Raw genomic sequence first — 19,260 nt, forward strand, 5'->3', positions numbered from 1 at the left:
ATACATCGCCACGTGAGAGATATAATGATAATACATTTGCATTTAATAAAACTGTTTTTGTATAAAACTTGTTTTAGTGAAATCTAGAGTAAAAAATTATTCATATAGGAGCTAAGTCCCCTGTATTAAAGTCTAAATAGTTCAATTTCAGTTTTGGGTTTAACAGACCCCAGTATGGAATAATAACTACTATTGTCGTTATTTATTTCTCTGCTGTATCTTATGTACTTACACAAAACAGGGAAAGAGCGCAGTATTGCTAGTGAATTAAAACTTGAGAAACTGTCCAAGTTTATAAATGATGTCAGCCCTGACAGCCATACTTGTAAGCTCCTATAAATATTCATCACCATACCATAGTAAATGTAAAATACAAAATGATTTTTTCCTATTCTTTTCTCAACTAGTCTTACTGGTACAGGCAGAAAATACTTGTGGTTTGGTATAGCTGCCTTATTTGTTAATTGTGTGTGTGTGTGTTTTAAAATCTTAGTTTTTATATAATGTTTTAGCAGTATTGAAATAAACCACCGGTTTCTGAGCCGGGATCGGCGTGTACATATGTGTTTATACATACTCCCGGTTGGTGGGCTTGGCCTTTCTCCATATACTTTTATGGAGTGATGGAGCCGTCCAGTGAGTGTGGCTGACTAGAGGGCGCGGGGCCTTGCTCCATACAACTGTATGGAGCGAGGCCGCACCCACTGGACGCGCTCTGGCTGGGAGTATGTATATGTCCCGGCTCAGAAACCGGAGAATCTCCACAGTGCGCTCGCTGGGGGGATTCATAAGTCTAGTGTATTCTTTTCCTTTTTTTTTTTTTCTTTTTTTTTTGTCTTATTAAAAAAAAAAAAAAAAAGTTAAAAGAACTTTGTAACTTTGTTTTCCCCATTTATTTTATGGGCACGCTGCAATGTACAGTATACATCTGAATACAGTGTTTTGCAGTCCAGGCATATAAGTCCAGTGAAGAAGAACTGTATAAGTGTAAACAGAGCCTTAAATGGAGAGCACATCCATACAGAAAAGTCAGCTGCAAATTCGACTTAAAACCCTGATGGAGAGCAATGTGTGTGTGCACCTAGCCGTAGTGTAAGTTCTGTATCTCACACTGTGTTTGGGTTGTTTCACTGTAACCTTTTTTTTTTTTTTATTTCCCCCCCTACAGAGTGAATTGGTTAGATATCGTGGTTATCCCAGTGAGGAATATGAGGTTGCCACTGAAGACGGCTATATTCTGAGCATCAACAGAATACCCCACGGAGTCAAATACCCATTTACAGGTAGGTGTGTGTGTGTGGCAAAGCATAGTATTTTCCAACAAGACCAGTTTATAATTTAATAATATTATATATTTGCAAAAAAAATGTTGCCTAAACACCCTGTCATATATTTTAGACATTGTAAAATGTATCAGATCATCAGAGTTAAGCCAAATGTTGGCACATGGTGTCTTAAGGGGAATCTGTCGGTAGGATCAAGCCTGCTAAGCCGTCTATATGGGCATGTAGGTCATAGGAAGCTGAAAGCAGAAAATAATTAAAATGAAACACCCTGTTTCCCCTCATTTACAATGTAGAGGTTTTTTTTAATAACAAGTAAATTGTTTATGCCTGCACTTAAAGGGAATCTGTCAGTAGGCTCAACCCTCCTAAGCTGTTTATATGAGCATTTAGGTCATGGAACGCTGAATAAAATGATACCTTGATATCTGCGATCTGATGTCTTATAAGAAAAATGTGGATTTCTCTGGAATATGTAAATGAGCTGTTAAGATCTATGGGCCGGACAGGGACCTGCATGAGAATATGCTCCAGGGCTTGTTTTAACTGAAAAAGGTGTGCGACACCTGAATACTTTTTTTACATTTTTATTTAACCCCTTTACGACCAAGGGCGTATTAGTACGTATCTGTGCCCTGGGCCTTATGGACCTGATACGTATTAGTACCCCCTGGCGATTTCGCCCGCACACAGGCTGTGCGGGCGCGATCGCCGCCGGGTGTCAGCTGATTGTCACAGCTGACACCTAGGGCTATGTGCAGGGAGCGGTCCCGCACCGCTCCCAGCACATTAACCCCCGCAATGCTGCGATCGAAGTCGATCGCAGCATTGCGGTGGCAAGGGGAGGTGATCGCCGATACCTCCTCTTCCGGCCTCCAGCGATGTCTGCCGCGGCTTCCAGGATGTTGCCATGACGACCCGATGTCGTCATGACAACATCCGGGTCACCAGACAGCAAGAAGATTTTTTGGACATGCGCAGAGCATGACCAAACTATCTTCTCCCTGTCCAGCGCTGACAGCCTGCATGGCACAGGGATGGTGCTGCATTCCTGTGCCATGCAGGCGATCAGAGAAAAAAAAGTGAAAGTCCCAGAGTGGGACAAAGTAATAAAGTATAAAAACTATCAGAAAGTGAAAAAATAAAAATAAAAAAAAAATTGCAAAAATATAAAAAAAAAATATATAATCCACCAAAAATAAAAATATAATGTACCCATCAATAAATATTATAAAAAAAAACAATAAAAGTACACATATTTGGTATCGCTGCGTCCGGAACAACCTGACCTATAAAACTGTCCCACTAGTTAACCCCTTCAGTGAACACGGTAAAAAAAAAAAATAAAAAACGAAGCAAAAAACAATGCTTTATCACCATACCGCCAAACAAAAAATGGAATAACACGCGATCAAAAACACAAATATAAATAAAAATGGTACCGCTGAAAACGTCATCTCGTCCCGCAAAAAAACAAGCCGCCATACAGCTCCATCAGCCGAAAAATAAAAAAGTTATAGATCTCTCAGAATAAAGTATGCTAAAACATAATTTTTTCTATAAAATTGCTTTTATGTGAAAGTGTAAAACATAGAAAAACAATATAAATGTGGTACCGCTGTAAACGTACTGACCCGAAGAATAAAGCTACCTCATCAATTTTACCACACGCGGAACAGAATAAAAAAAAAAAAACAATTCCTGAATTGTTGGTTTTTGTTTATTCTGCCTCCCAAAAATCAGAATAGAAAGCGATCAAAAAATGTCACGTGCCTGAAAATGGCACCAATAACAACGTCAACTCATCCCGCAAAAAACGAGCCGTCGCATGATTGTCGGCCAAAATGTGGAAAAATTATAGCTCTCAAAATATGGCGATGCAAAAACTAGATTTTACAAAAAATGCATCTTTTAGTGTGTGACAGCTGTCAGTCATGAAAACCCCATATGATTCTGGCATTGCTGTAATCACACCGACCCGAAGAATAAAGTCGTCTAATCGCTTATACCGCATGAGGAACGGCGTAAAAAATAAACTCTCAGGTTAGGGTTGGGATAGGGTTAGGGCTGGGTTTGGGGTTAGGGTTGTGATGGGGTTGTGATTTTTTTCAAAAGTAAGAAAAAAAGATGACGATATGGCGACTAGTGTTGAGCGCAAGTGCTCGCTACTTGAGTTTGCATTGGGTGCTCTGGTATGCATTGAGTATCGTGGGTATTTGAGTGACATGCTCGAGTCTCCGCCCCATATGCTTCGCGGCCAAAAAAACTTTGCGGGGATTGCCTGCCATGCACGAGCGATCCCCGCATGTTTTTTTTGGGTGTCTAATAACTGTGAAACATGCGGAGCAGGGACTCGAACATGTCACTCGAGCACACGCTGTACATGGTGCATACCTGAGTACCCGATGCAAACTCAAGTAGCGAGCACTTGCGCTCAAGAATAATGACAACTTATTCAATATGATGACCTAATGTTATCAAATTCTGTGTCGTACCTCTGGTTTCAAAATGTTCACTATACATCTTAATAAAATCCTTGAGGGGTATAGTTTCCAAAATTGGGTCACTTTTGGGGGAGCTCCACTGTTTACGCACATCAGGGGCTCTCCAAACGCGACATGGTGTCCGCTAACAAATTGAGTGGAAAATTGGCTCAAATTGTTAGCGGATGCTATGTTGCGTTTGGAGAGCCCCTGCGTGCCTAAACATTGGAGCTCCCCCACAAGTGACCCCATTTTGGAATCTAGACCCCCCAAGTCACCTATCTAGATGCTTAGTGAGCACTTGGAACCCCCAGGTGCTTCACAAATTGATTCGTAAAAATTAAAAAGTGAAAAAACAACAACACTTTTTCATTTTTATGAATCAATTTGTGAAGCACCTGGGGGTTCCAAGTGCTCACTATGCATCTAGATAGGTGCCTTGGGGGGTCTAGTTTCCAAAATGATGTCACTTGTGGGGGAGCTCCAATGTTTGGGTACACAGGGGCTCCCCAACGCAACATGGCGTCCGCTAATTATTCAAGCAAATTTTACAATCAAAAAGTGAAATGCGCTCCTTCCCTTCCGAGCCCTGCCGTGCGCCCAAACAGTGTTTTTTCCCCACATATGGGGTATCTGCGTGCTCAGGGGAAATTGCACAACAAATTTTGGGGTCCATTTTTTCTTGTTACCCCTGTGAAAATAAAAAAAATTGGGTCTAAAGTAACATTTTTGTGAAAAAAGTTAAATGTTCATTTTTTTCTTCCACATTCCAAAAATTCCTGTGAAGCACCTGAAGGGTTAATAAAGTTCTTGAATGTGGTTTTGAGCACCTTGAGGGGTGCAGTTTTTAGAATGGTGTCACTTTTGGGTATTTTCTGTCATAAAGACCTCTCAAAGTGACTTCAAATGTGATGTGGTCCCTAAAAAAATGGTTTTGTAAATTTTGTTGGAAAAATGAGAAATCGCTGGTCAACTTTTAACCCTTATAGCTCCCTAACAAAAAAAATTTTGGTTCCAAAATTGTGCTGATGTAAAGTAGACATGTGGGAAATGTTATTTATTAACTCTTTTGTGTGACATATCTCTCTGATTTAAGGGCATAAAAATTAAAATTTTGAAAATTGCAAAATGTTCAAAATTTTTGCTAAATTTCCGTTTCACAAATAAACGCAAGTGATATCGAAGAAATTTTACCACAATCATGAAGTACAATATGTCACGAAAAAACAGTCTCAGAATCAGGGGAATACGTTGAAGCGTTCCAGAGTTATTACCTCATAAAGTGACAGTGGTCAGAATTGTAAAAATTGGCCCGGTCATTAACGTACAAACCATCCTCGGGGGTAAAGGGGTTAAAACCACCATTTGGTTCCAGAGATATGGGCCTTTTTATTTAGTGCTACTTTTATGGTCTTTACCAAAGGGGCCTGGCTCCCAGGGCAGTGATGCAGAGTAGCCTAAAGACCCTCCCTTTTAAGGATAACCCCTTTAAATACATGTGACCTTCGCCTAAGTTCAGTGTTTTATCTGGTTGTATTCGGAGTCCTTTATTTGGAACATGATTGGTAAAGTTTTCTCTATTTGTAAAAAATAAAAATCTACAAAATGCCATTTTCTGTATGCTCTGATGTTGCTGCTGAAGGACAGAATTGGCCCCATATGTCAGTTTTCCAGCCAGATTTGTGAACTTGTCTCCACTTTTCTGGATGTAGAGTCTTTTTTCCGTTCATGCTTTCAGCCCATATTAGAGGACAGCTGTCTTTTTACTGCGGATTTCTGGCTTTCATCCCTAAACACAGTAGCCTGTTTGAATACGCGCCCATGAAATATTTTTTCTTTTTTTTATGTGCAGGAATTATCTTTTCCATTTTATGTTATTATTTTCTCGTTGCGTACATCCTGCTCTTTAAGTTAACGAAGTGTGAAACGTCGGGCATTGATCTGGTGCAGTGACACAGGCCTCACGCAGATGCCTAGGTTGGCCGGTAACAAGGACAGGGTTCTCAGTCGCACTTGCCCCTGGAGGATGACGCAATATTAACATCATCTACATTGCAGCCAAGTACTAACATGAGGAATCCTTGCGGCTAGGACAGTATGTCCATTACCAGACGTGTTCTTGGAACTAACCGAGTTTAGGAAGATCAGCATTTTGATTTGGAAACATGTGAAACTGAGCGCAACTACAAGGCTCTCTGAGGAACGATGACAGAACATGACTTTCATTAGAAGACACTGAAGATGTGCCAGTGACTACTTCATGGAAACGTGCAGTTCTGTTAATCCACCTTCTGCTGTGGAAATGGTAATGTTAAGGCAATCTGGTATAATCACCACCATAAACGTTCAGACTTGGTTCTTCAAGGATCGTGTGAAGCCTTTGAAGGTTGGACATTTTGGAAATGTTCTGTCTCTGAGCTTCGTGACTCAGCTCTGCTTTTATGATTCTTCTAAAGATGGAAAAATGGTTATTCCACCTTGTCATTTCACAATTTACTTTATGAAAGATTATATTGGTGTTTTCGGTTCCCCTTTTCTTCTTTGTCAGGATGTTACAACGCTCGCTGAATAAATCACTTGTTGCAACAGGCACAACAGCGTGAGATCTGCAAAAGCATTAGCAACACTGCCTTGGCTTTCATTACTTTGGGTGTTAGTGTTCAGACACCCTGCCGCTTTCAAAAAAGAATACAGTATATTCAGAAGGATTTATAAATTTTATATTTGGGTCTCGCTGAACAATCAATGCGATCTTGGAAAAACTCCTTTTAAAAGAACCTGTCAGCAGGTCAAAAGTGGCCAGTTTGTACTCTAAATGTATCCCTGCTGCACCTGATTCTTCTCCTTTTTCTTGTCTTTTTTTTCTTTGAAATCTGGCATATGGTTCCATGCTCTGTTATATTTACTTCTCATTTTTACAGCCATCACTAATGGGGCGTGTCTTTAGGCTGCTCTGCATTATATGTGTGAACAGCTCCCTTAAAAGGATTCTTTTAACAGGTGTTTGCTGCCTCATCTGAGAGCAGCATAATGTAGGCAAAGAGAAGCTGAATCCATTGATGTATCACTTAGATGCGTTCTGACACAATCAGAGCTTTTAGATTTAGAATGAAGCAGAGCTGAGAAAGCTGACCCCGCCCACACCACAGCTGACCGCGCCCACACCAGGCTCTCCTGCTGACAGATTCCCTTTAAGAAAAAGCCATTAAAAGTTAGCACCAAATTAAAAGTCCTGCATTTCTGAAACTGAATAGTGGATTAAAAAATTGGAATACTCAGGGGATCAGCGGTAATAAAATAAGGGTAAAACTTCATCTCTTTTGATCTGGTCATGTGTTCTCTTTAAATATTGGCCAATCCAGCATCAAGCCCCAGTGGTTCACGTGATCACTGGCTTCAGCTGCAATATGCCCTGTATACTGGTATCTCCACTGCTTCAATTTTTTTCTCACCACACCTGTAACCCTCGTCATCTGATATTCTACTTGGCATCTCTTAAATACTTGGTGTATGCACTTCCTTCAATTCAACTTCCTTTATGGTTCTCTTCAGCCTCCATCTTGATTCCAGATTTCACCACAATTTTCCTCCATACTCTTATCAGTCCCATGGTGTATCATCACAGCACCATATGGTCAGTTAGAGCCAGTATCTTCTCTGCCTCCTGAGGTACCACTGCGATTATCCTTCCCTATATATTCTGCTGAATAGAAGTATATGGTCAGGGAGGAGGAGTTCTGATCCCCTATAATAATTGTGTAATTCTGTGTAGTCATCATTGGTAACTGTGATGGTAGTTCCCTCCTTTAGAGAATAAAAGGCATGTCATTCTGGGCAGGCGTTGTAACACCTCAGAAGTATACCATGAATTTTCAGATAGTATTTCTTAATTTGTTCCTTACCAGAATTTTATATATTGGAGGACTAGTTACAGGATTAATTATTATTTTTGTCAGCACGATCACTAGGAACCAGTAGCGTCTAACGCAAAAGGATAACTGATTTACTGTGGGCTACTGCTTTCCCACATTGGCCGTAGGTGGAAGTGGTAGCCTAATAATCTTCCCATAATCTCTGCTGGTGGCAAATATTGGAGATGCGAGTAGGTAGGCAGTTGTGTGTGATGGATGTCTTGATTTGCAGGCATCTGCCAGTCTACTCGAGACTGCGGTGCCGAGTAGGGGCGGAAGCACTCTGTTAGGAACTTTTCCTGCTAAGGGTATATAATAATGATTAATAATATTTTGTTACATCTGATTCTTCAGTTTTACACTAGAATATTTAGGGTGGCATCCATCCTTGTTTATTAATGTTCTAGTTATAACAAAGTTTTCTAGTGCCTCCTTATTCTTTTTATTTATTTTTCTCCTCTCTATCAGGAGTTATACCACTAATAATATTTTAATTTATTGTACCTGTAGATTAAACAGGACACTTCAGAATCTACAAAATAATGTAAGCGAGTCATTAATTGTCGACTTTTTACTACTACACCTCGTACGGAGAGCAGTGTGTCCAGTACGATCATTGCTCATAGAAAAACAAGGCGAGTGTGCCCCCTAGTGTTACATATTAGGAATATGAATGTGCTGTGAATGCTATGACCCTTACAAAAAAACTATCAAAACCATGTCTTTTTTTTTGAAGCGAAACTTTCACTGGATTTTTTTTAATAACATTAATAAGACTTGTCCCTAGTTTTTGCTGTTCTTTTAGTTTCATTGCTCCCCTGAGTAATCTGTTTTTTGGGGTTTATTTTTATTTATTTTTTTAATTTGCCATATGGTTCCAGTGATATGGGCACTTTTTATTTGGTAATTTTTATGGTCTGAAAACATGCCCCCAAACACCTTTTAAAAATTAGCACTAAATCTCAGGAACCATATGGCGGATTTAAAAATAATGAAAAATGGAAACCTCTGGAACAGCGGGGATGAAATAAGAGCAAAATCTGAAAGCTTGGTGACAGGTTCTCTTTAAAGAAGTGCTCCACCAATCAAAGTTTGTATCCTCTTAATATATTGCAATCATCCTATTATATAGCACTGTGCACTTACAATTGCTCATTTTTCCTTTCTACCCAGATAATTCTTCTTTTTTCTCTGCTTTATGTAGAAACAGGAGGTCTCTTGTCCCTGCATTTATCATCCCCCCACTTCAACTCCTGACCCAGCTGTTCTGCTCCTCCCCCTGTCAGTGAATTTTGCAGTGACTTATGACTTTTACAGGGAAAATTTACCTCCTGTTTCTGCATAGAGCTTAGAAGGATTCAGCGAGATCTGTTTTTTAATCACATAATGTCATCGACCTAATGGAAAACAGGAGTTAACTGGGTAGAAAGGCAAAATTAGCAATTGTTAGTACACAGTGCTGTAGAATATGATGATTGCAATATATAATGAGGATACAAATTTTGATTGGAAGAGTGCTTCTTTAAACAGACTGCCTCCTCTAATTTAGTGCTGTTCCACTGACTTTAGAACAGTGTTTGTGTTTTTTTTTTTTTCTTTTTTTGTTTTCAATGCCTCTACCTTCCAAAGCTATGCCCCCTAGGCATAAATAATGTCAAATATGGAAATTTTCCCTCCAGCCAACTGGGTGTATATCACAGAATTTCTGTGTGGGACTTCACTTATACTCTTGAATGACGCTGGCAAATCAAAACACGGCAGCGCTGCCAATGTACCAGAGCACAAGAGAAAAGCAATAACACAGGGCATCACCTGTAACAGTTGGGTCTGGTGCAGTGAATTTCCAGCGTTGGTGCTCCAATAGCAAGCATGGCCTCCGGAGTTCTCAGAGTTGTCATTCGAGTCAAATCTTGTCTCAGAAGAATACTCTGAGCAGGCTGCAGCTGAGACCTTTTCTCTGCGTGTTTTTGCTTTTTCCCCTCTATGATGCAGCCTTGTTTTTTGATTGGCCTGCATCATAGAGGAGAATAAGCAAAATTCCACAGAGAAGTCCTGTAGTATACACCCACTTTGTTGAAGGGAAGATTTTCCTATTGAGCACTCTTTTATTACCACAGGGCATAATTTTGGAATGGAGGGGCATTGAAAAAACATAGAAATAATGTTCCAGAATCTGTGGAGTAGTACCAATTGCAGGCTATACTCTCGGCTTAAATTAAAAAAAAAAAAAAAAAAAAAAAAATCAAGTGAAAGGTCATCGTTAATACTCAGCGTGTCTGTATTACTTGTCATATTTGCATACTAGAAAAGGTCTGGGGTCTGGGATTTCTTCCATGAAGGATTGTTTTGCTACAATCTGTTCAAACTGATCAATTGACTTTCATAGACCAGAATCCTGTGCTACAGTCTACTATGGCATATGGAGGTCATGGTGCGGATGGTATATTTCACAGCCCTCTATTATTTAGGGACATGTTCATCATATGGCTCTGCTGTTGTGTTGGGCAATTGAAAAGGCTGTTAATTGGTTTGTTTTTCTTTGAATCCCCAAAAATCTGAACATATTTGACTCTGCTCTTAAATTTGACACTACCTGCTTTATTACACAGTATGGCTTCATATGTATTTCTTACTTTCTAGGACCCAAGCCTGTGGTGTTGTTGCAACATGGTCTGCTTGCAGATGGAAGCAACTGGGTCACTAATCTGGCGAACAACAGTTTGGGCTTCATCCTGGCAGATGCAGGATATGATGTGTGGATGGGAAATAGCCGGGGAAATACCTGGTCTCGGAAACACAAAACTCTCACTGCTGATCAGGAAGAATTTTGGGCGTTTAGGTAAATGTGAGCAATGACCATTAGCAATGCACCATTGTATAGCTAATAAAAAGCATCTATTTCTTCCTTAGTTAATAGTTTACAATATGTGATGACGTAAAACATATTCTCTTAAAGGAACAATGTACAATAATTGTAAAAAAGCTCAAATCAAACTGCTTTATATAATGGTGACCCATGTAAAATCAAAACCTCAAATATTTCAAATTTTGTAGTTTTATTTTTATCCCCCCCCCCCCACCCATCAAAAAAGAAAGCTATTCAGTAAATTAAATGTATCCCAAAATCATGGCATTAAAAAAAAAATACAACTCATGATTTCATTTAAATTCCTGTCATTTTTGTGTTCGATTGACCAGTAAACATAATAGATAAAGTTTGCTCTGTTACCTGCATGTCCTTCCTATTTTCATAGGGGTTGTCCGGTCCAAATCGGTAAGTCTGCAGTCCGGTCTAAACTGATGTTTGCAGTCACTCTGTGTGACTGCAGACTTATGAATCCCCCCATCACACTCCCTGTCCACTGCGGGGATTCGCCGGTTTCTGACCCGGGACCGGAGGGTATGTATGCATTATACATACTCCCGGCCAGTGGGCGTGGCCTCACTTCCATACACTTGTATTGAGCCGAGGCCACGCCCTGTCTAGTGACGCGGCCACCCAGTGGGCGTGGCCAACTAGAGGGCACAGCCTCACTCAATAAAAGTGAATTGAAGCGGCGCCACGCCCACTGGCCAGGGGTATGTATAATGCATACATACCCTCCGGTCCCGGGTCAGAAACCGGCAAATCCCCGCAGCACAGTCCCATAGACAATGAATGGAGCGGATGCTGAGCATTACATTCATGAGGGGGCTCTGTGGAGCTCTATCCCAAGTTTGCGGAGCCCCATTCTTGTAATTACTGCAGATTCCAGCTGTCAGACCCCTAACGGTATAACCCATTAGTGCTGATACAGGTAGCGTTATATGTCAGCTGATCATGCAGGCTTTAAAGGTTGCTTTCCGGTAGCCCACTGCCATCAGAAAGTTCATCATGGAAGTGAGCTGGAAGAAGGGGGCAGCAGTACTGTAAGCACAACATGGCTAGGGTCAATAATAAGACTAAGGTATTTTATTATGGGCTATGCTTTTTTATACTGCAAATTTTGTGCAGACATTGAACCAGTTAGGTGAGAGATTTCAGCTCCAAAGCCTCCAGGCTTGTAAATGCGGCTTTGAAATTCCACACTTGCTGTAACTGATGTGATGTTAACTGTAAATGAACAACTAATTATGTTTTGTTATTATCCTTTTAATTCTGAAGGTTTTAATAGAAATGTGTGCTTTCTTCTAGCTATGACGAGATGGCTAAGCTTGATCTTCCTGCAGTCATAAACTTTATATTACAAAAAACTGGACAGGAGCAAATCTATTACATTGGACATTCCCAGGGAACCACTATAGGTATGAACTATCTATAACTATATAAACCATCTCTGATGCATCCAATAAACCAAATACCACTCATAAGCTCCTTTTCTGCAGATTTACTAAACATATCACTCTATGACATGGCAAAGGGTTATATCTGCAGTAAAATTCTGCAGCATTAAAGGGTGGACATGGCTTTGAAAATCTTTCTAAATCATAATTTCTTGAACAAAGCCATTGTAAATGTAATCACTTTATCATATCCACCATCATATACACAATTTGCCCATGCGTTTATGATGACTCTGCACTGAGCATGAATGTTCAATCTGGGGATTGTTCAGACAAGACTTGCAGCCAGTTCCCATGCAGCCACCCACAGGGAGGGGGACATGGCTGAATCACTGGGTCACAGACTTTTATATATAATATGATATCCTTCAGTTTTTCATCACAGTATTGCTGTTATTATTTGGATTACTGGCCTAATTGTTGTTGTTGTGTGTTTTTTTTTTTTTTTTAAATTGTGCTTTATATTCTAGGATTTATTGCGTTTTCAAGCTTGCCCCAGCTGGCAAAAAAAGTGAAAATGTTTTTTGGGTTGGCTCCTGTGGCTACTATCAAATTCTCCAGCAGTCCATTGGCAAAATTGGGTATTTTCCCAGAGTTTGTAATCAAGGTATGGCTAACCAAAAAGTCAGTATAATAAATCATGTATTTCAGGATGTTTAGTTGGCCTGAAGGATTTGTTGGTTAATATTTTAATTGAGAAACATGATGTTGTAGAATTATCGAAGACAAATGATCAGCATGTGGTTTCAGTAGTTGCTTCACTTCTGGAACCCACAATGCATTTTGAGTATTGGGTCCCATTTTTTTGAAAGCCCATAAGAGTCCCTAAAACTGCAAAGCTTACACACTTGGCCACCATTTCATTCCCGGTGGTGGAAGTCAGGGTCCCCCTTCATATTCTGTGGGTATAGCGGAGATTTCCAAACTGGGTTTGAAGATGTAATCCCAATCTATGCTTCTTTTTTGATCATATTCATTGTAATTAGGGGACCTTATACTTTTTTTTCTTTATACTTAGGACCTTTTTGGCAAAAAGGAATTTTTACCCCAGACAGAACTCATTAAATGGCTCGCCACTCACTTCTGCACTCATGAAGTGATTGAACAAATATGTGGCAACATCTTCTTTGTTCTTTGTGGATTTAACGAAAAGAACCTCAACATGGTAAGCTGAATAACCGGTTTTTATTTCTCCTAATCTTTCTGTCTGTTTTACAGAATTCTGCATGCTGTATATGATGGCATGGTGCTCACGGCACACAGGTCCGCCTGCACATCAGAAGATCGGCGGATACAGAACTTAGATTGGGCTATTTGAGCAGCAGGATTCTCTCTAGATTTTATAGTTCATTGCCTTGTAGCAGAGGTTGTGCCCTGTTCATCCTACAGCTCTGTGCCTCCATGTGCCAGGCAGAGGATATAGATGGGTAACACTGTTAGCCCTATACAGGTATAATCCCTAGAGAATATGGGACTGATGGCCAGGGCCATGTAAGTAGACTCTTGTGCCCATGGTAATAGGCAAGCATTTATAGCGAGTTATGATAACATTTTTAAATCAAATCAGAGTATTTGGAGTGTTATTTTTAGTGTGAGTCCCATGCTTTCTTTTAAGCAGCAATTGTTTTTTATTTTCTTTCTTTTAGAGCCGAGTAAATGTCTATTCCACCCATTGTCCCTCCGGAACTTCTGTGCAAAATATGATCCACTGGGCCCAGGTATGGAAGGACTTCCTACAATATCAATATGGTTTTGGTGTATACTTACTAATAAACATTAATGTAACCCACTCCCCGATATTGGACGTTCTGGCACATACTATGTCTGGTCTCCATATATTATGTGGACTCGGGAACTGAACCTGCACCATACATGGCTGATGCAGGCTGTGTTACACACCTAGCATATGTCTGTAACAGCAGCGAGAAGAACTGAACTGCTGTTCACTCCTTAAGTGCTTCTGCCAGTCTTTAATAATAGTATTTACATCACCCCAAGGAAATTGTGGGGTGCCATAGATGTACTGAAAATGTCTATTCTTGCCATTACTGTGCTTCTGTGAAGACCAACCTGTGGCTGGGCTTCACAGGAGTCCGTGACTTTTACTATGTACTGTAATACTAAAGTTTTGCAGTACATGGTATAAGCGATCAGATGGTCACAGGTTCAATTCCCTTAAAAAGGAACAAAAAAATAAAGAATTTAAAAAAAAAAAAGAAGTATTTAAAAGAGAATAAACATGTTTAGCGTTACATTTATAAATGTCTGAACTACCAAAATATTTAATGAACCCGATCGGTAAACTCTGTAGAGAAAAAAATATTGAAACCCCAAAAGTTTGTCGCCGCAACTTTGCAAAAAAAAATGCAATAACATGTGAGCAAAATGGTATCAATAAAAACAGCTCAATTGATGGAAAAATGAAAACGTTACAGGCTTTGAAAAATCAATTGTAGAATTGCTTTTATTTGTGGTGGGGGGTGTTTCCAGCAGGGCTGTGGAGTCGGTAAGCCAAACCTCTGACTCCTCAATTTCCCTGACTCCTGACTCCACAGCCCTGCCTCACTACTGAGCCTGTACATAAAGTGCAGCACAGATTCATCTCAACTAAAAGCTCAGATCCTTAGATCAGGAACAGACATTTATAGGACATTTCAAAACTTTCCCAAATTCTTATGAAAATATTTGCAGCACATCCTGCATTGTAATACTCTACCCAATTTATATATTTTAGCAGTCTGAGTCTGTCCATTTTATACCAACTCAGACTCCACCAAAATGGACACCGACTCCACGACTCCGACTCCACAGCCCTGGTTTCCAGTATATCAAATGGCCTCACTCAGAACTACAATTCATCCTGATAAAACATGACCTAAATAGTTTCTATTGGCAGCTCATCCCCTGGTTACACAGTAGTGATGATTTTTCAGCCCACATAAGGATGCAATCATTTGACAAATGATCATTCGCCATCTGATTGCTGCTATGTTGTCCATGGTCCATACACCACCCTTTCAGACAATTGATGGCCCTTGTACCTTTTCAAAGGGGTTGTCTGGGAATAATTTTTATTTATTCATAGGGTTGCAGTTGATGAAAATGACAAACAGCAGTACTCTCCCTCCCGGGACCAGTGTTGCTTCTCCTCCACTGCCCCAGTCTATGACAGGCAGCAGCAGTCACGTGCAGTGTAGTCATGATGTTACTGCTGCATGATGTTACTGCTGCATCCTGTCACCAAAGACCAGTGATGAGGCATCCCTGGATGGGTTGGTGGGATTTTTTTTTTTTTCTCATCTTCTGCAAGCTTATGGAAAAATTAAAATTATACCTGGACTAGCCTTTTAAGGCTGCATTGAATTGTTCAGGTTTTTGAAGCCAAAACCCAGCAATGGATTCCACAGAAGGTGAAGTCTCTGTCATTAATTTCTGATCCATTCCATTTCAACTTCGAAAACTTCATAAAAAAAAACAAAAACCTGAACATTGAAACAAACTCCAAGTATCACTGCAGTCCCAGCAATTAATAAATGATGGAAATAACATGCCATCTTAATCCTTCATGGGATAAACCCTTGTAAAGACCTTCCTCCGTCACTAGAGCTGAATATTTTTGGTTATCTATAGTCTAAAAATAAAATAAACAAAAAATAGTTTAAGACGCTGATGTGTCTGATGAGTGAAAGTGCAGCAATTCAATAAAATATAGATTAGATACAATTTGTTATAACTAAATTATGTTTTTCTCCCTTTTCTTTTTTAGGCTGTGAAAAGTGGTGAACTTAAGGGTTTTGACTATGGCAGAAAGGGCAATATTCTCCATTACAACCAGGTACTAAATCATTATTATCCCAAAACTTGTACGTGGTTACATGGATATCAGACCCCTTCTTTAATACTGCAGGGTACATGACAGCCGTTATATGATGGTCACTAATGGACGAGGAGGTTGTTGTCTCTTTTATTTTTTTTTTCTTTACAAATCTGACTGTTCCTTGTGGACTTTTGTCTTCTAGACTGTCCCCCCCTTTTACTCGGTGAAGGACATGAAGATTCCCACTGCCTTATGGAGTGGAGGCAATGACTGGTTGGCCGATCGTAAGGATATGGCGCTACTACTTACTCAAGTCAGTAACTTGATTCACCACAAGGAGATTCCAGACTGGGAACATCTGGATTTCATCTGGGGCCTGGACGCTCCGGAGCGAATGTACAACGAAATCCTTCAGTTGCTGAAGAAGTTTTCCTGAACGTGTCATGTTCTGTAGCTGAAAATCGGGAGAGAGGAAAATGTTGCCTCATTGACAACTAGGCGAAAACTTTATACAAGTTGTAGCCATACAACATATTAATTTGAAATAGTGCTTCAGCCACATACAGAGATTTACTGTAGCTGCATACAGGCACATAATGAGACTTACTATTGCTATACACAAAGATAAAGGCCCTAATTCATCAAGACCGGCGTTTTTCACACCAGTCTAGATGACGGGATGGGGTGGAGGTAGAGGCGCTTAATTCATTAAGAGGTGCACTCTTCTTAATGAATCGAGCAAAGTGTGACGCACCTCTGTGAGCGGCTCTCTACAAATCTTACTCCAGTGGTGGACTGGAATAAGACTTGTGCCATATGGAATGCCACTGCTTGTCCTGAATTTGACTAGCGGGGGTCGCCATGCCCCATCACACCTCCACTTCTCTCTTTATCGGAGCTGAGCGAAAATGGCTTGAAAAAAACAGTTGCAAAGTTTTGTTGCAAGTTTTTAAAGCCTTTTTATGCCAGCTTTTTGACGTAAAAGCTTTGACTCTGGGCCATGGCTTTCTATTTCTTACCAAGTAACATTTCTTTACCAATCATTTTATCCTAGTATTACGTTCATTACTTTGTCATGGGATTCCTTAAAGAGGTTGTCTGCCATAAACTACTCCTACTACTGAGCAAAAAACGGTCTTGATTAATCAGGGCCTAATAATAGGTTTTTGTGTGTGTGAGGTTTTTTTTTTTTTTTTTTTATATTTATAACAATTATTGGATTAGTATTTTTAAAGATTGAGCTGAGTGGAGATCCTCTTTAAGGTTTGGTAGTGTGATTTTTTTTTTTTTTTTCACCTATAATTTTCCATGCATTATTAATTTTAGGTTAAAAATAAAAAAGCCATTAAATACACATGCTTACATTTCATTAATGTAAAAATACTCAGGAAATGTGTAAATATGCGCAAATAATCTAAAATCCCAATACAGCAGTTGTGTTATCTAGCAGGGCTTTAAACGATAGCAATAATGTGAAATACATTTTACAAAGCGCTATATTTTATATAGAACAATTTTTGATATATTTGTTTTAGACTGGAACATATATCGGTGTTATTACCACATCTGTATAGACTACTGGCAGCATTCACCAATCTGGTTATGGCAAGGTTTTGACCGGTACATTTTGCCATGTAATTAATAAAAACTAAAACCCTTCACCTATTAATTAATTCATTGATTTAATACTGTGCCTATGTCTATTGAGTACATGCATATATATTGGAAAATAAATATAGAATGCATGTAATGGTTAGGCCTTATTAAAACATCCGTAACCAGTTCATCTGCACTAAAAACTACCATTTTTTTACATTTTCAGATAGTCCATCGTATATATCGATTGGCATTCCTTGTGTCTGTTTTTATCTTTTTTTTTTTTCTTTTCTCTGATCCATTTCCTTGTCCGTAAGACTAAATTAGGTTTTTTTTCATTCAAGCATGCTATCGGTTGTCCGGTACTTTTTTTTTAAGTTGCCCAATGTATTCAGCATGTGGGCATAAGTATCTCTGTAAATACCATGTGTTGCTGATACTGCCTGTGAGCGGCGCTATCGGTGGCCGCTCACAGGCATCACATGACCCCTGGCTGCAGCATCTGCTGATGCCGAGGGTCTCTCTTCCGCGTTCCACCGGTGGCTGCTGGGTTGTGGGCGGGGTTACCCCACGAGTCACACCCAGCATCCGCCGCGCGCTCTCCCTCTCCCCATTCATTGGGAAAGCGTGCGGTGGATGCTAGGTGTGACGCGGGGAATAACAGCAGCCACCGCGGGGACCCCAGCGCTGAGTCACGCCTCACTTGTCGTGATGTCAGCACGTGGCCACTTGATGCCTGTGAGCGGCCACCGATGGCGCCGCTCACAGGCATTATCAGCAACACATGGTATTTACAAATATACTTATGCCCACATGCTGGATGCATTGGGCAATTAAAAAAAAAAAAAGTACCGGACAACTTCTTTAAAACAAGTCAGACATTTTATGGTTTTCGGGTTATTGTAGTACAGATTTCTACCACTAGATGCTGACAGTATTTACTAATACCTGCTTGGAGTATTGTGCCTTAAATTCTTTTAACAGCACACCATGTGGTTAGGAGGGGTATTGCATTTTAAACTTAAAGAGATATACCAAATAAAGTATAGAGAATATATGAAGCAATGGCACACATGCAGGGCATTTTCAGAATAACTCTAAAAGGTGTTTTACAATATCCATATGTTAAAAACCATTTATGCTTCATTCCTTTTGAATTTTGTGCATTTATGGATGACATGAAAGTTTCTTTCAGTTTTGGTATCACATTCTCATGCAGTTCACTTTTTATCGAGATATCTATGCCTTTATTGTCTATGAATTTAACCCTGTAACGTATTTTTAGATATTGTATGGCCTATTCTACCAAACAGAAGTTGTTTCTTGTGTGTTATGCTCCGGGGCAGGAGCTAAACTGTAATAAATTGTAAATAATTAATTAAATAATTAAACTGTGTCCTGTTGTACCTTTTTATAATGTTAAGACATGATTTTATGTCTATACAATGCTTATGGTGTCTTAGTTTGTGGCTATGTATAGTTATTGCCTTTATAAAGTGACATATGTCTGATTTGAAAACTGGGGCTTGATCATTAAGGCCAAAATTGGCTCCGTCACTAAAGGGGTAATATTGCAGTGTACATGACGGCAGTAATTTGATGGTCACTGTGGACAATGCTCCTATTTTTCTTCTTGCACTTTTTTTTTAATCTAAATGTATTTTCACTGACTTACACCTTCTTGCACCCATCTTATTGGTGCTCTCATGGACTATTATAGCGTGAATAATGTGTTATAAAGAGGACAACTTGTATCTGTGGGGAATAAAAAATGCAAAACATTCTATACTTGCCATATAGTTACATAGGTGGAAAAAAGAAAGGTTCATCAAATTTAACCTTCCTTA

At 39.7% G+C, this 19,260-nt stretch overlaps 1 protein-coding gene across 1 annotated transcript in view; it reads left to right on the forward strand.

Moving 5' to 3' along the window:
* The window catches only part of LOC141273533 (lysosomal acid lipase/cholesteryl ester hydrolase-like), a 30,785-nt gene extending 13,014 nt beyond the window's left edge, over positions 1–17,771 (forward strand). The window contains exons 3-10 of the mRNA XM_073685516.1: positions 1,169–1,283; positions 10,318–10,516; positions 11,852–11,961; positions 12,471–12,607; positions 13,019–13,165; positions 13,647–13,718; positions 15,767–15,835; positions 16,020–17,771. Coding sequence (XP_073541617.1) covers positions 1,169–1,283; positions 10,318–10,516; positions 11,852–11,961; positions 12,471–12,607; positions 13,019–13,165; positions 13,647–13,718; positions 15,767–15,835; positions 16,020–16,253 — 1,083 coding nt within the window. The 3' untranslated portion in view covers positions 16,254–17,771. The remainder of the gene's footprint in view (positions 1–1,168; positions 1,284–10,317; positions 10,517–11,851; positions 11,962–12,470; positions 12,608–13,018; positions 13,166–13,646; positions 13,719–15,766; positions 15,836–16,019) is intronic.
* Positions 17,772–19,260: the final 1,489 nt, after the last annotated feature.

The sequence above is a fragment of the Phyllobates terribilis genome, unplaced genomic scaffold, assembly GCF_046119375.1.
Source record: "Phyllobates terribilis strain yellow unplaced genomic scaffold, ASM4611937v1 Scaffold_5__5_contigs__length_657084704, whole genome shotgun sequence".
Classification (NCBI taxonomy): domain Eukaryota; kingdom Metazoa; phylum Chordata; class Amphibia; order Anura; family Dendrobatidae; genus Phyllobates; species Phyllobates terribilis.